General features: G+C 45.5%; 1 protein-coding gene across 3 annotated transcripts in view; it reads right to left on the reverse strand.

The window, feature by feature from the left end:
* Slc7a14 (solute carrier family 7 member 14) overlaps nt 1–17,938 on the reverse strand; it is a 104,765-nt gene that overhangs the window by 19,223 nt on the left and 67,604 nt on the right. For all 3 annotated transcript variants that reach the window (XM_032898571.1, XM_032898572.1, XM_032898573.1), the window contains 3 exons: nt 10,805–11,041; nt 8,049–8,266; nt 803–949 (listed from right to left, as the gene is read on the reverse strand). In XM_032898571.1, coding sequence (XP_032754462.1) covers nt 803–949; nt 8,049–8,266; nt 10,805–11,041 — 602 coding nt within the window. The remainder of the gene's footprint in view (nt 1–802; nt 950–8,048; nt 8,267–10,804; nt 11,042–17,938) is intronic.

Raw genomic sequence — 17,938 nt, forward strand, 5'->3', positions numbered from 1 at the left:
AGGACAGTGTGTTCTCGCCCCGGTCTGTGGGAGCCTTGCCTCTTCACTGCCGGGAAGCTCCCAGAAGACAGAAGAGCATTGAAATCTCTGCACAGAGGTCACAATGCTTCTGCTTGCACACCACCCGTTACTGCCAGCCTATGACCCGAGCCGCTTGGACAAGAACCCAACCCTTGCACACTGTCCCTAGGCACAGGGAAGAGACTTGAGAGGCACAGGCTGAGGAGAGGGCTTTGGGCTTTCCTTTCCCTCCATTTTGAGATCCTGAGGTGGTTTTTTTTACTTGTCTCCAATAGGTAGAACTACAGGGGGACAAAGAGAAAAACCCATGCAAGCACCAACCAACAAGGACTGAGAAGTCTATGTACTGAGACAGAAGAGTCAAATTTGTACAACCACATTTGTTGCTGTTGTGTGGGCGTGTATGCCTGTGTGTGCAGGTGTGTGTACAGCATTGTGTCTAGGATGATTAAGTATTCCTCAGGTGCCGTCTACCTTCCCTCCTCCCTCTCCCCCTCCCCTCCCTCTCTCTGAGATAGGGTATCTCACTGCTCACTGCTGTGGAACTTGCTAAGAAGGGGAAGCTGACTGTCCACTGAGCCCCAGGGATCTGTCTGCCTGCCTCCCCAGAGCTGGGATTACAAGCACATACAACCATGCCTGGCTTTGGCTTTTCCTGTGTGCTGTCAGGATTGACCTCACATTTTTGTGCTTGCACGGCGATCTCCTTAGCCCCAGAGCCATGTTTTACGATAGAACATAAAGAGCCATGAAGAAGGTCCTACTGGCAGCTGATACTTACAGACACATACGCTGTCAGGCAGATGACCAGGGATGCAGTGATGGCATACGGGATGGATGTGTTGGGGTTCTTGGCTTCCTCGCCAGTGGTGGCAATGATGTCAAAGCCAATGAAAGCATAGAAGCACGTGGCTGCTCCCTGCAGCACCTGTAAAGATGATGTCATCTGTTAGGCTTAGAAGATGAGGGACAAACCATGGCTTAAACGAGGTGCTTACAGTTGCCCGATGCTCGGCAGACACTCCTGAGTAGCCCAGGGCATGGGGAAGAGCTTGGGATCAGCACCCACACTCTGTTTCACTCTACTGTATAACTCTGGGAAGTTTCCTCACCTATTATATACACATGAGAATTTTATGGCCAAATAAAAATTGGACTAGCCAACACTTAACTTCTATACTGCAAGGTTTAGATTTCTAGTGCCTTTGAAAGGAAGATGGGGTAGAGACCGGCTTTCTGTTCCTTTTGGGGTTTGAATGACCTAGTCTGGTATGAGGTAGGTGGCTGGGCAAAGGTGGGCGGATGCCAATCACCAAGTAACGTTTGCTGATGTCTGTCTGCAGGATTGAGGTGACCTCCAAGAGTGGCTGGACCTTCAGTCACAATGTCATTGAAATCCTTCCATCGGGGACCATGTGATTGACTCTCTTTTAAGTGTTCTTTCCTAACCTTGATAGTCTCCCTGTCAAGTGACAATGAAAATATGCCTCTTCAAACAGTTGAGATGCTTTGTAGGGGGGATAATCTGGTGTGTTCTGGATGAAGACACAAACTCTGACCTGGGACAGGGGTCCAGGAGGACAGAGCATGGGGACCACTTTCCTCCCTCCCCACTCATGGTTTGTAAGGGAATAACGTGCTCATCTTTCACCTTCCCCATTGACTTCTTCATATGCACAGACAAAAATACTAGAGAGAGCTGGTAAAATGTCTCAAAATTGATAACCTTTCTCAAGCTGACCAGAGTAACCTCTGCCCATCTGTGAATAGGGGCCGTTTTATATGGAGGACCCCCAACTGGGTAGGCCATATTCTAGACTCCTAACCTAGGATTTCTGATTGAGAGTTGATGGTGTCATGGGAAATTTATGGATTTTTCTAGAAAAGAATCACGTTTTAATTTTCACTAGTCTTTAATTAAATTCTGGGGTTTCTTTTGATTATGGGTGTACTATAACTTTTGTCATCAATAGAATCAGGTATTTTCACATCATGGGACTTTGGCAGAGATAGGGAAAAATTGTCTATGCTGGCCTATATTACGGGAGCTTTTAGATATAGGTACTAACAAAGAAGTGTGCTGCCATTATGACACCATCTAAGAATATGTATTAGTTCATTTCAGTAGAATTGCTTTACGATTTCTGCATAATTAGGCTCTTCATTTGAAATTTCATTCTAACATGGTAGTTAACGCACTTTGCTTCACCATGTTTAAAGGGAACTAGAGCCCAGAGAAATGAAGACTGCTTGCTCTGGTGGATCAAGTGGGCATGGGCTCTCCCTGGGAGAGAAGAGACCTATTCTTCCTCCAGCAAAGCCTTTGTATCAGGACATGGAAAGTTGCTGTCAGCTGCCAGAAGAAGAAAGGAAGCATATTTTACTGCATCATACGAGCAGGCAGGTCCGCCGTCGTGTACGTTTGTTTATTTTTACGTATCTGGGGAACAGTGCTGATTTTCAAGGATGAACACATGCTGGGATTGCAGGCTCATGAGGCTGTCTTAATCATATTGAAGCCATGCTTTAAGGTAGGTCTTAGTTTTCTTTTTAAACAAATTTCTTCTTCTTCTTCTTCTTCTTCTTCTTCTTCTTCTTCTTCTTCTTCTTCTTCTTCTTCTTCTTCTTCTTTTCCCCCTTTCCTCTTCCTCTTCCTCCTCCTCCATGCACACACACACACAGACACACAGACACACACACACACACACCCCCTCTTATAAATTTACAATGACCTGGCACCATGAGATAGACTGAGGCAAATCCTTCTGAGAAGGTGAGGGGGTGGGAGCCATACTACATGAGGAGTAACAGGGAGCCTGAGAGTCTGATCTGAAATGCAGGAGAATGGATAGAGGATCACTTTCTTCCACCACTTTGAAAGCATTGTGTGCTCCAAAGGGGATCCCAGAGTCATGCCTGTAGGTGTGTCCAAGCCTCCTAGGAGTGTAGTCTTTATAGACTGAGAGACCTTCGTTGTGTTGTAAACTAGCTGGATGACCTAAGGTACGTTTCTAATTTGTTGGAGATCATGGTCTTCATCACTAAAATGGAGAGGGTAATAACAACTAACAAGGTTAAACGATTAAATGAGATAAATTACAACGCAGAATGTGGTATGAACTCAATATGAATTAGCTTTTATTGTAAGTACTATTATTAGTTCTGTGAATTGTTCTATGGTAAATGAAGCCCAGGGGCACAATTCGGAGTTCTTCCTCCATTTGGAATATGACACACTTTATGTTAAGTGCTACCGTGTGCCAAGCACTGAGTTTGGCAAGGAGAAGAAAGTACTCCGAGATTGGCCTCATGGGCTTGAAGTCCTGGGGACACTACAGGGACGCAAATGTAACGCAGACTGTAGAAATAAACTGAAAAATATTAATAGGCATCTATATTATTTACAAAACACAAGTGCTTCTGTTCTCCAAATGAATGAAGGAATGGATGACAGTTATTGATAATGATTAGATGCTAGAAAACTGTGATCGAGCTGGGAAGAGGGGAAATACACTTGTAAAGAGGATGAAGATTTGTCTGAGCTTACATATGTAGAAATTGGAAAGCTATGTTAGTTGAAGAAAGACCAGATCAATCAAACCCAGAGCATTTGAGGGCATCTGGGGGCCGTTGAGGCAACCATTACTGTCTATAAACTTAGGATCTAACACACAAGGTTAAACCGACTCCAGCCTAATAAGATGGATAAAATAAACAAAATCAGCAGAAAGTTCATTCTGTTTTAGTTGAGTTAGTTTTCCACTTCATTTTGAGAAAAGGTTTCCGTTCATGATCTTGGATGCTCTCCAAGTCATGAGCCACTTACCTGTGTCTCTGGGCTGCTGGGATTATGGGTGAGCACTGTCGTGCTCTGCTACTTGATTACATTATTTCTTTCCTCTCTGTCTCTGTCTCTCTCTTCCTCTCTCTGTCTCTCTAACAAAGGTAAGTACAAATAAAGGCCTGATCACTACAGCTACATTCTCCCTCACTCTCTCTAGATGTCATCAGGCCATCGGCATTGATGGTCAGGATACCTGTAATGTATGGAAAAACCTGTGTGTGCTAAGCCAGAGCAATGCTTACACACGTGATTCAGAACAGGCTCACCCTGCCAACAGCTCTGCAGAGAAGCATCACATCACACAGAGGGCTGTTGCTCATGTGGTTGTCAAAGACATTGTCGTGAGGGCTTGCTACTCAGCGTGCAGGGTCCCTAATGGCTGCTCTGGGCCTTGGTGATATTTGTGAGGGATTAGGATGAGGTGGGCTTCCCATATTGTCTTGAGAAGCTTCAAGACGCTAGACAATAATTTGGCGCCTTTATCTAATTTACTGCCAAGGTGACAAGACAGAAGAACGACAATGTTAACAGCATTTTCAACCAGCCTCATGCCCCAGCTCTATTAGCAGCTTGTCCACAGTGACAGTGGAATGTGTTAATAGGTTCCAACAAATGAATTCAGACAAGAAGACCATGAAAAACAATACCTTTCCTTTGGAGGCCTTCGGAATTCCTCACAAATTCTTACTATGGACTATTTTCCTGGGAGTTATTTGTGCTGGTATTGTATCTTATTTGGTTAAAGAAAAACCATAAGATAGCATCAAGAACAAATAACACGAAGGGCGTGCACAGCCAACAGTGTCCAGGGGCTGAGAAACTGCGGATGGAAGCAGGGGAGCGACCGAGGGCCAGAGTCACTTGATATGGGGGAAATGTTTGTTGTTCTTGAGCTCCTCAAGACCAAAGAAGCATTTGACCCAGAACCTTTAAGTTAGTAAACCAGTCCTTAAGCTATTTTCTTTGGAAGGAGGTGGCTGGAAGAGAATTGTGGGGGACCGATTGCCAGAGGACTGGTTGTCCATTAACCCTTTCATGGCCCTGGTAAGTTGTGCTTTACTCACTGTAATGGTGTCCTCAGGATCCTACCTCATTTCCTCACCCCCTTGTCCCTAAAGCACAGTGCACCCCAACACGTCTGGAACTGAACGGTAGGGTTCGGTTTCTCTGAGCAGCACAGACATTCATGTAGCTGCCAAGTAAGGAAACACTGCTCTGTTGACCTTTGTCGGGTAAGAGTGGGAGATGCCTTTACCACTGTGGCAGATGATGGAATCGCGAGAAGGGGTTGGGATTTTACAATATGTGACTTAGATTCATGGTGGCCTTGCTGGACAAGAGAAATGATTTGTAAGCAAGGCTGAGGCAGAGCGAGGCCAGGTCGCTTCACTAGGGAAGGACATGTTTGAAGCAGAAATCCAAGGCCAGGCAGGGAACAGGGAGATGAGTCAACATCTCACACGTGCCCGCTGTACTTAGATAAAAAAAATTTTTTTTGTCCCAGCACAGGGGCATACATTTTATTCGTCTAGGGAGAATGAATATGCAGTAAAAAAAAAAAAAAAAAAACAACCCAAGCTCCTAACCAGGCTCTTTTGGTGGCCAATGACAAGGTGAATTCAGCGTCCAGAGATTTAAACAAAGCTAGATGGTCTCACGGGGTGTGAACCAGGGGATGGGGTATGAACCAGCTGGACCTCGGGTCGCTCAGCACTGGAATGAAATTCCAACTCTCGTGCTTACCAGGACTGTCATCCTGGGTAATTTAAATGTCAGTTATCTTGGTGCAGAAGTGGAGATGATTGGGCTTGTGAAGAATAACTGAACACATACTAGAAAGAGTTTGTCACAAAGAAAACACTAAATGGTAGAAAAGTCACCCTTCTTTATGCCTACTTGAGACCTTTTCTTTCTGTAGAAGCAAGTGAGAACCTAGGGTGCATAAATTTGGACCCCCAAAGGTAGGTCTGATGACCCCTTGAAGCAGTGGCCTCTTGACTAGAAAAGGTATAGAATCCCTGAAGCAGGAAGAAGACACCTCCCAAAGAGAACGAAGACCGCAGAACAGGGCACCAGAGGAAAGAAAATGCTAAACGATGCATCCAGGTTCTTCTTGGCTAGGAATGGGGGACTGTACAGAGCCCCTCACTCCTGGTCCTCTCAGTGGGGCTGAGCTACCATGTGTCTAAAGCCCGAGTGAAGACAGAACTTGGTCTCTCTTAACTGTTTCTTTCAAGTCCAATATTCCATTTCAGAGGCCGGAGAGTGGCTCTGCAGTTAAGAGCAGCAGCTGCCCTTCCATAGGATGGGGCCTTCATTCCCAGCCCCCACATCGTGGGTAACAACCGTCTGCAAGTCCAACCCCAGGGGCTTTGCTCTCTCTTCTGACCTCTGCAGGTACTGCATGGACTTGGTGGACAGACGGACATACACCGGTGCAGACGGACATACACACGGGCAAAATATCCTTACACACAACAAAACCTTCAATATTCTAATTCTTCCTGAAGCTTAAAGAAAATATGTAAGATTAGTTGCCGGCCCTGGGCAGGGACTTCAGACCCTGCGCTGACCAACTAAGTGAAGTAGGATCAGGCTACCGCTGGCACTGAGCCTCGTGCTGTCCAAGTGCATGGTGGGGATAAAACATCACCTGTTTAATGTTTGGTTATAAGGGCAGAGCAACAAAGATGGGGCAGGCATCTAGAACGGTAGTCAGTACTCTCACAATACTACACTGAAGCAGCCAAGAGGGTGTCCTTTTCTGTGAGCATTTGGTACAAGTTTGTCTCTTTCCTTGATAGAAGAGCTAAGGGCACAGACGTGAACTGGTGCCCAGTGCCTTCCAGTAAGTCTTCCAGCCGGTCACCCCTCACAGCCTTGAGAAACACGTGAGGCCGCTTTCAAGAGTTACATGTGAGTGCAGTTGGGGTCTGAGGAACCCTCCTCCTTTCCTCTCTTATAATCTGCTGTTTCTCTTGTGTGATAGGAAAAGTACAATTTGTATGATAAAAAAAATGTAGACTCGGGATCCAACAGTGAGTCTTTGTCCTCCGTGAGAGGAGAGATGCACTTTGTGGTTCTGTGGAATTTCTACAGAAAAGCAGCAGACTCAGTTTTGGCTTAAATGACTTGCTTATTTCTCTGCACCGAGTAGCATGACATGGCTCGGAATAAACAGAAGTTATTTTGAGTGTTCTCCAAGAGTGATTTCTGATTCCTGGACATCTTGGAGGAAAACCAGTCTAAGCAAAGCTACAAAAGCAAATTGAGTAGAGTCCTGCACTTTACCAAAAAACAGGCTGACCTGCCTCTCTGGGCCTCTGGGTAGTCACTCACATGTGAAATGAAGGGACAGGACCTGGAACGTCTATGATCCCTCCATCTGGAAAATTTCTCATTTATGTTCCACTGTCAAACAAAGTCTGATGATTTTTACCAATAGATGCACAAAATAAATATTTTTCAGTTCCACTGTAGGAAGAAGTGAGGAGAGACTTAGAGGTACTGGGGAGGAGATCTAAGGTGTCCTTTCTGTCCACCTCGTCCTCTTGCCTCACCCTGACTACACTAGCTAGACTATGTGCCTCTCAGGACTTGGAGCTGTCATTCTGTTGAAACTCCTCCAGTGCTCTTAGACCCCAGTGGGACTCCCTTCCCAGCTTTGGATGTTGGAGTCTGATTATAAATGATTTCCCCCTGAGACAAACGCAACCCTTTCCTATCTACGCAGTTTTCTGGCTTTCTTTACCGATTTCTCTCTTTCTGTGCATGGCTGCTTCTCTTAGCAGAACTGAGCTGTTCCGCAGTCTTTGGAACTAATACTCCTGGCTTTGGGGTCTGATTCTGCCACATGCCGTGCTTAACAGGGAGTCACTGTATCTCTCTGGGTGCCAGTGTTTTCATTCTTTCGTCCCACTCGTGAGGATTTCCCACCCAAGATCATTGCGATGAGACAGTGCACCCAGTACTTAGTGTGGAGGTAGGCGGTCGAGAGAGAGGACCACTTCAGAGCTGTCACCGCTACCTGTGTGGACTGGGATCTCAGCGAAATGGCCAATAAACAGTTCAAAATCAAAACACTTCTTCAAAGCATGCCAATTAGAGGAACGTGCTCCCTTTAAAATGTGTCTTAAACTATTCCCAGCATGGAGGGCACCCCAGCCTCTGAGAACAAACTCACCCCTGACCAGCCGTGGGGCAGGAACTGGCCTTCAGCCCAGTATTTGCCATTGATGAAGAAGAGGCCTGCGATCATGATGAACACCCACACTGCCAGGTTCAGCACATTGAGGACGTTGTTGAAGCCCACGGAGTTCTTCACACCCAGAGCCACAATGATGGTCACAATGACCGCAATCACCAGAGCCAGAAGGTCTGGGTATGATTCCTCCCCTTTCCCTAGAGGAGGAAGACATGGTTAATACTGTCTAAAGAGGAGAAGGTGCCCCGTGGACTCATTCTGCCTCTTCGAACCTGGGTGGTTATAACCCTTAGAGTGGTGATTAGTCTGTCAGAAAGAGCGGTGAAGGCTGTCTGTCTGTCTTTCTCTCTCTGTACACACAACACGCCATTGTCATGGTCCATAAGCAGATATAGATGTTTATCTGCAAATGAGGAAGTTTGGGACACAGCTAAGATGGCCTCGTGCTGTAGATCAAAATTCAGGACACGTAATAGTCACAGTGTACCCGTGTAGGCATGGGAAGCGCATGTAGTCAGGAGCATCTTGGGACATTTGAAGCACACAGATAGGTCTAACATATTTGAAAACTCCTTTGCCTTCATTATTGTAAGTTTTGTGATCTGTATGATTTCTATCTCATTCCCACAACCTCTGCTTTATTAGCACGTGTTAAAATGTGCGTATTTGAAAGCCATTCTGGTGGTTTCTCGTTTGCAGTGTGGGGTTGCAGAGAGAAAATGCCAGAGGCCCGGGTCCTGCTGATGCTTGGGTCCTGGTGGCTCAGACCATCCATTGCCCAGTGGACTCCTGCCCTCTACAGAGAGGAAGATGCATTGCCTCAGCAGCCAGGGAGCCTGGATTCCTGCTGCACTTTTGCAGGCAGCCCACCGTGAGGCCTTGGGCACATTGCCTCATCTGCAAAGTGAGTGGGATGGATGACTGATTTGGGATCATTTCAGAATTAAAATGGTATGAATTCTGAATGCAGCCATGATCCTTATACTTGTCACTGTGGCATTGGGGTGAGCAGCAATTTAAAGAAAAGTCTTATTTTTGTTATTTGTGAGTCTCTGTGTCTCTGTGTCTGTCTGTCTGCTCTCTCTCTCTCTCTCTCTCTCTCTCTCTCTCTCTCTCTCTCTGTGTGTGTGTGTGTGTGTGTGTGTGTGTGTGTGTGTGCACGTGCGTTTGTGTGTGCACATAGCCCTTGGATGCCCTGAAATTGAGTTATAGGAGGTTGTGAGCCACCAAACATAGATACTGAGAACTAAACTCAGGTCCTCTGGACAAACAGCAAGTGTTCTTAACCACTGAGCCATCTCTTCAGCCTTGGCCAGCATTTTTGTTAATTAGTTTTTGAGGTAAGTGCACTGAAGTCAAATGATTTAAGAGAGCCTTGGATTTATTTTTGTTCTGTCTGTCTGTCTGTCTGTCTGTCTGTCTGTCTGCCTCTCTCTCTCTCTCTCTCTCTCTTTCTCTCTCTCTCTCTCTCTCTCTCTCTCTCTCTCTCTCTCTCTCTCTCTCCCCTCAAGGTCTCAAATGACCACATAAGCACTGTACTGCTGAACTCCATCCCTAACTGTCTTGGGAAATTCTGAGGCAGGACTGCAAAGCTTCTTCAACTATCAGTATGAATCCTGTGGATATGGAAGGATGTATCAGGTATCAGGACGGAAGCGGTGGCAAGCCACAGCTGGTCTGTCTCCTGGTACTTGTTAGATGACCTTGGACCACTCAGCCCTTGCTCAGTAATAGGATGCCCTGTGGAAGTTGGTTGAACCGGAATCCATTTTGTTCCTTAAAATTGTTTATTTGGAAAAGAAAACATTCATTTATTAAAAGATAATTTATAAAAAAATTACAGGGAAAATCACGGTGAAGTTTCTACAGTTTCTTAGGTTGCATTGATTTTATTTTTACAGTTATTGGCAGGATGCATGTGCAGTACAGCCCATGTCCATTGCTATGTGACATTACATTATAAACGAATCTATTTTTCATCTTTCTAGTTGCATCCACAATTCACATGGTCATTTGTCCCACTGAAGAATTTTTAAAAATTACAGTTGAGCACCCATAATCTAAAATTCCAAAGTTTGAGATGCTCTGGAATCTGAAACTTTTTTGAGTGGCCACCATAGTGCCACAAGTGATCAAATTCACACACACAATGGAACTTTATACAATGTATCGAATAATATTATCTTCAGGCTCTGGGTCTGAGAGGTACATGAAGAACTAATGAATTTTAGGTCAGACCTGGCTGTCACATGCCAATCCCAATATCTTATCATTTATATTTCAAAGTCAGAACAAACCTCCAGGTCTAAAACCTACTGGTTCCAAGAATCTCAGATAAGGAGTGTGCACTCCTTAAAAATAAGACAGGGATGGACATCTTTTTGTATGATGTATTAATGAAAATTAGAATAATTTACTTTAGAGTGAAGAATTGCTTTGTAAAAACAAAAGGAAGCATTTGACGTTCTTGACACATTTTTTCCAAATTGATGTGTGTGTGTGTGTGTGTGTGTGTGTGTGTGTGTGTGCGCGCACATGTGGACGTGCATATGCAAGTATGTGTGCATGCATGTGTGTGTGTTCTGGGAATACCAAACTCAGGTCCTCATGCTTACCCAGCAAATACTTTACCCACTGAGCCATCCCTCCGGCCTCCAGGCTGCATCCTTAAAGGGGAATCTAGTCATCAGGCTCATGAATTTGCATGTTAGGGGGAAAGGACCATGTGATCTCACCCAGGCCGTTGAGGGTTCCCACGGTGTCCACCATCCAGCGGCTGATGGTGTGGTTTGCCAGGGAGTCAAACATACTGCTCAGGGCACTGGCACCAGCTGCAGTGCCTATCAGGTACTCCAGGATCAAGTTCCAGCCAATGAAAAAGGCCACGAACTCCCCAACAGTGACATAGCTGTAGGTGTAGGCAGATCCTGTGGTCTTGGGGACTCGAACTCCAAACTCTGCATAGCACACACCTAAAAGGGACAAAGAAAGCAGGCGGTGGGCGTCTGGAGCTAAGCTAACACCTTGGTGCCTGACAGTGTTAAGAGGAAGATATCAGAAATCTCTGCCCCGCTGGCACCAATACTCAGGAATTTATGTCACTGAATGATGGGAACACGGTCTGTGAAATGAGCTATTACCTAACGTCCTTGCTATGAGAGGACTGTGGTGTGCTTGTACAAACCTAGTTGGAATAGCTTGCAATATACCTAGGCTATGAACCTATATATGCCATGCAGATACATACACCTAAATAAATACGTATCATATAGCTTATTTCTCTGAAATACAGGAGAAAAACGCTAGAAGGAAGAGACACAATGAATGTTGCTATATGCATTGCTGGTGCAATGTGGCATACTGCTTTGCTGTAAACATTTCCTTTTATAAGTGATACTTAATATGCTGATAAAAAGAGTGCATCATGAACCAAAAGCTGGTAATGGAGGCATTTATTATCCTTATCACGTATCGTGTCCTGCACACAGCTGTGTGCATTATGCATTTACCCTGCAGGCAGAGCAGTGGGTCTGTATCTATGTCACCACAGACAGGCTGCATGGTAGACCTTACAGGGTTGCAGCAGCTTCCTGGGCTAGTCAGTAGCAACTTTTGAGCTCCGTGAGGGTCTGATGGGACTAAAATCATGTAAGTGGCTATCACTGACTAAGATACTGTTATGTGGACAGTGTGTGTGTGACACAATTCCAAGCCATTCTAGCCATTTCCAATCTCGTCTCCTAAGAAGCATTGGTTGTTTGTTTCTTTGGATCTTTTGTGCAGCAATTCTACTTTGGTTTCTGTTGCCATGATGACCAGAAGCAACAAGAGAAGGAAAGACTTACCCTTTCAGGTCACGATCTATTTTTAAGAGAAGTCAGGAAAGGACTCCCAGCAGGAACGTTATAGGGCTGGAGTCACGGAGAGCACTACTCACTGGCTTGTTGTCTCTGGCTCATGCTGAGTCAGCTTTCTTGTACATCCCAGGACCACTTGACTGGTTAGCACTGCCTACAGTGAGCTGCCCTCCTTATAATAACCAACAAATCTCCTCAGGACAGTCTGGACTGGACAATCAACTCCCTCTTCCCAGGTGACTCTCAGCTAGATAGAATTGATAAAACTAACCAGGCTAGTAGCCCTGGCTGGCCTTTGACTCACTATGCAGATCAGGCTATCCTCTATCTAATGATAATCCCACTGCCTCTTCCTCCCAACTGCTGGGATTATAGGAACGCATTACCTTGTCTGGCTTTCAAAACCTTTTTGACCATTGTACTTGGGAAGGCAACAGGAACAAATTCTCCTCAACGATTGAGAAGTGAACTATATTTAGAAAAATCCTCATTTGTTGCACATTTCTATTATATTCTTTTTTTTTCTTTTTTTCGGAGCTGAGGACCGAACCCAGGGCCTTGCGCTTACTAGGCAAGCGCTCTACCACTGAGCTAAATCCCCAACCCTCTATTATATTCTTTATGAGGGAGAAGCCCTGAGTGCAGGCCTAACTTGGGCTGACCCCACCGATGACGGTGGGTAGACTGCACAGTGACATCTTTCTTTTGGTTTTACACATTACGGGAGATGCTCTTCCCTTGAGAGTGATACTCAAGCTGGCTGTGGAGATGCTGCACTGTAGCTAAGGGGAAGACAAATGTGCACAGATAAAGACATAGTTATCAATAAAGGAAATTAGCACACAGCCCGAATTGGATCAGAGAATATCATGAAAGAATGTAAGAACCAGAATAAGGAAGCCATCTTCTGGACAGGACAGGGTCATTACATCCACAGCTCAGCAGCAGATGCTGCTTGTACAAGCTCTGCACAAGATCAAGCCAGTTACCGTTCCACCACCGGGCTGGTTATGACACCCCAACCCTAAGTGAGAGCTATTAGCAGTTGATGGCTGTCAGAAGACCAGGAGGAGTCAGTTTTTTATAGGTGAGGCTTCTAGTACGTTGCTGATGCTCCAGTAGATAGCCCTGTACCCGTACGCATATGGTCAGCATTGATTGGACTCTGGATGACAAGAGTGCTATGAACCAGTCTTCTGGATTTGACATGGCCATTGCAGTCACAAGCACACAGCAGCTGTGGCTTCCTGTATGAGTTGGGCCTGTTAACGCCTATCACAGACGGGTGAGGGGCTAACGAGGCCTCACACCTCCCTGGGGGCTATTGGGAGCTAGTGGATTCTAGAGGAGCCGAATGCCTTTCTTCAGTGGTATAACCACTGAAAGGTTGTCCATGCTTCGTTGAATAGTCCCCTCCCCGTGCTCATCTGGCAACCCTAGTTAAACTCGGGGAGACACACGCACGCATACACACACGCATGCATACACCACGTGGAAGCAGAAGGGAACCAGATGAGAGGAAGGAAGTCAGTCGATGTGGAGAAATAAAAAGAGGGTTTGGGAGATGATTATGGTTTCGATATATTATATACATGAATAAAGCCATCAAAAATAAAAAAAAAAGAAACAAAAGCTTAATTTCTTTCTACACCTCATCAAAGAAAACCGTTAGGTGCACAGACACTCTCACAGGCGATCTCTTGCTGAGAAGGATCAAAACGGGTGGTCATTCAGCCTTGAATGCCCGTTCCCTGCAGGGAGAGACTTCCCACTAGCATGCGGCTTAGCTTGCTTTGGCCAATTTCCCTACCTACTTACCGACTAACTCAGCATTTTCCTAAATAAATGCTGACGTCCTAACTCCCCCACGTTGTGCAGCACCCACTGTTACATACCTACTAAACCAGGCACACTAGCATGTGCTACAGGCATCACCTGCAAGTAACAGGGACTTCCTGACCCTGAGACGCCTGTTTGACTTGAGGAGTTTAATGCAGAGCTGGCCCGTGTTGTCGAGTATGAGATAGCCTTTGGTGTTCTGGAGGGGTAAGCCCGGTCTTCATGGTGGATGAAGCAGCTTTATCTGTGCTGGTGGGAGCTCAAGGCACAGCTTCTTCTCATCTCAGAGGACCAAGAAGAAGAGCGCTAAGCTGGAAGCATACTCTGTGCAACATCCAAAGGCCCGTCTGTCTCCAGTGGCCCACATCAGAAGACCTGTCTGTCATCAGTGGGCCACCACCTCTGCCCAGCAGCCATGCCTTCCTTCTCAATGGTTCTACACCCTTTCTAATAGCACCCCTAGCTGGAGACCCAGAGTTTCAACACAGGAACCTACAAAGAATTCTCAAACCTTAACACTTGTCAACCGCTCATCAGGGTCGTCGAGTTCGAGAGGATGTAATTGAGTTCCAGAAATGAAGTTACATGTCCACTCGATGATAAAGCTGGGGCTGCAGTCAAATTTTAATAATCAGTCTTGATAGCTTTCCAATTCACTCATTTCATTTACCCAAGTCACGTGGAAAGCAACATCTCTGCCTACCATGCTAGAGTTGAGATAAAAGGTGAACAGGAGAAATGCAGCCCTCCCTTTGGGTGATCTTTACAGTCTTTTGCACAGTTTCTTAAACTGTACCACAGCCCTATATGAGGTAGCATTCTAGATTCCTTTCTGCTTATATGATAAAACATTGAGCCTAAAAACAACTTAGGGGAGGAATAGGTTACAGTCCATCATTGAGAGAAATCAGGGCAGGAGCTTGAAGAAGAAGCCGTGTAGGAATGCTGCTCGCTGGCTCACTCATGCTTAACTAGGTTTCTTATACAACCAGTGGCTATTTGCCTAGGGAATGGTGCTCCCCACAGTGGGCAGGGCCTTCCTACATCAATTGACTGTCAAGACAGCCCCCTATTGACATGCCCACAGGCCCATCCAGTCTGGACAATTTCTCATTTGAGATTCCTTCTCCACTGACTCTAGGCTATGTCAAGGTGACAGCTAAAGCTGATTAGAACAGGCTGCAAAATGGAATGAGAAAGTTGATAACAGTAAAAGTTTCCTGCATGTGCAATGATTCCAGATTAATTCAAAATCAAAGCTGGAGTGTTTCTGGCCATGCTCCCTTGGGTTGCACAGCCTGACTTCATTTCAACCTTGGTTCTGAAAACCCAACGTGTGTATTGTACATACAATATGTGTAAGTGCCACACAAAGTCAACTACCGTGATCTAAAACACCTGGACTCAGATTAGAGGCCATCGTTTGCTATTGTGCCGGCTAGCTTCACCTTAACTTGACACAAACTGCAGCCATTTGGGAAGAAGGGACCTCAATGGACAAAGTGGCCCCACCAGATTGGCCCGTAGGCAAGACTATGGTGCATTTTTCCTCATTGATAATGGATGAGGGAGGGCTTAGCTCATTGTGGGTGGTGTCATTCCTGGGCTGGTGGTTCGGGGTTGTATAAGAAATCAGGCTGAGCAAGCCTTGGGAGCAAGTCCGTAAGCAGTGCCCTCCATGGCCTCTCTACCCAGCCCTGCCTACACAGTCCCTGCCCTGACTCCCTCCCATGACCGACGGATATGAAACCATGAGCTGAACCATGAGAAACACGTTCCTCCCCGAGTTGCTTACGGTCATGGTGTTTTACCACAGCAGTAGAATCCCTAAGATGGTTATGAACTACATTATGTCTACTGTGTACATAACGTTTTTCTGCTTTTATAGAAACAATGGTTTAACGACAGAGAAAAAAATTTAAAATATTTCCCTGCCGCCATTCCTTAGCATCTAAATATCAAATTAGTATACATTTAAATTATGATGTGTTAGAATGTATGGTTTTTCAAATTGTTTCTGAGCTGATGACCACTTTGTAAAAAAAAAATTGTTAAATAAATTTTCACTTGAAATTAGGATAGAATTTCCAAAATTTTATTAGACATACTTCTTCTATTTTGTACTACATGTCAGCGTGGACAATGTTCTTAGCATTGACACTTATAAAATACATGCTGGGTGGTGGTGGTGACTCTGCCTTTAATCCTAGAGCTCGGGAAGCAGAGGCAGGCGCATCACTGAGTTTGAGGTCAGCCTGGTGAACAGAGTGAGCTCAGGACAGGCAGAGACAGCAGGACAGACAGCGGGACTACATAGAGAAGCCTTATCTGGAAAAGCCCCACCCCCAAATTAATACATTAACTCTGAAATTGTTAAAGATGATTTGTATTCTAGAACAACAAAATATTCAACCAAGAACATCCATCTTATGTAATGATAGAATGTTTAATTTTACAAGTTTCTTCTGAGTTGGTGACTAATTTATAAAATTTTTTAAAATGAACTTTTGCTTGAAATTAGGATAGAGTTTTCGAAATGGCCCTAAACGTGTGTGTGTGTGTGTGTGTGTGTGTGTGTGTGTGTGTGTGTGTAGTTGTAGGCCAGAGCACAACTTTCAGAAGTCAGTTCTCTTCTTCCTCCATTTGGTTCTGGAGGACTGGACTCAGATTGTCAGGCTCGGCAGTAAAGGCCTTTACTCAGAGAGCCATCTTGCTGGCCCCTGAATGGAAATGTTTAATGAAATAATTTTGTAGCTCTTCAGTCTGAGGCCCTGTTGGGCTGCCCTGGGGTGGTGGGATGGGCTGATGGATGAGTTAGTGGATCCTCTCCTCTCCATCCCGTTCTGACTTAGTGTTAATTATCTTCCAACCCTCAGCCGCAGGAAGGGCCACACTGGACCACACTACTGTGATGTGTCACTGAGCCCAGGCATGGCTTTGACAGTGTTTTCTATAAAAAAGGCCTTTTGCTGAGATCGATGCCACCTGCTTTCTTACATTCATAAGGCATCTATTTCTTCCATAAGTTTCCAGTGGGCTAAGCTCTCTGGCGCATATCACCAGGCGGCTAGTCCTTTTGAAATGTAATTAGGTCTGGGATATGACAAGAAATTACTGGACCTCAGAGAGAAACAGTGTGGCTCCTATAGGAAACATCTGTTTTTTCCGTGACATTGAACTCCAGCTGCCCAAGTGCCCCCATCCCAGCTGTTCCCCCTGAGAAGCAGGTTTCTGGACTAAGAAATACTTTTCTAGCCTCAGGCTACATGCAGCGAATCCAGGCAAACTTGCCCTTGTACCATCTTCCTGATGCTCTTGGCTTGCCACGAACGTTTCGGGTTTTCTTTTTAGGGTGCGATGCCTTGGGCTGCATCTTCCTCCCACCTCCCCACCACCGGCTCTAACCTGAGCAACCTTGCCTGTCACAGAAACCCGGGCAATTTTTACAAATGTGTCTGGAAGAGAAGCAATTTGTCTGGGAGCACTTCTCTTTCTTTGTGTCAAAGAAGAGACTTATGATTTCTCTGCCAAACCAGGGCCAGACAGACAGTAACTGCCTGTGTTCAGGGACAGCCAGCACCATCGATCAAGAAGAGCCTGACATCATCAGTTATTGAACCTCACAGGTCTCAAATTAAAGTTGGGTAGGGAACGGAGAACCCCATAAATGCCCAAACTATGGCACCATTATACTGACTTTTAATTGAGAAGGAAATAGGCTACCCAAATAGAGAATTGATCCCTAAATCAGGTCATGTGGAATAATTTGTTCACTAAATGCATGAGTAGCCTACAGGCTTAGTCTTTTCCCTTGAAATCACCATCCGTGAGAATATTTCTGACATTACCAGAAGTATAGTTTCCACCTTATAATCAGTTCAAAGCTTTTCTTGCGGTTTGCTTGTGCGATGGTTAGTGATCATGGAGGACGCAGGGCTCAGCTAGTTGTGCTTAGCAGACCGTGTGGTGTCTAATAGTGGAGTGGCCGTATGTAGTGCTCGGAGGGTTAGCTGTTCCCTGAGCTAATCATTTGGCCCAAGTTGGTGCTCTTTGAGCCTTACTTCCCCATCTGGAGAATGGCAATGGTGCCTACTGTATAGGTTGCTTCGGGTTTTGGATGGACACATATATGGTCCCTGGTATAAGGTAGGAACCCTTCATGGCTCTATAGTT

Source organism: Rattus rattus, chromosome 3, assembly GCF_011064425.1.
Source record: "Rattus rattus isolate New Zealand chromosome 3, Rrattus_CSIRO_v1, whole genome shotgun sequence".
Lineage (NCBI taxonomy): Eukaryota > Metazoa > Chordata > Mammalia > Rodentia > Muridae > Rattus > Rattus rattus.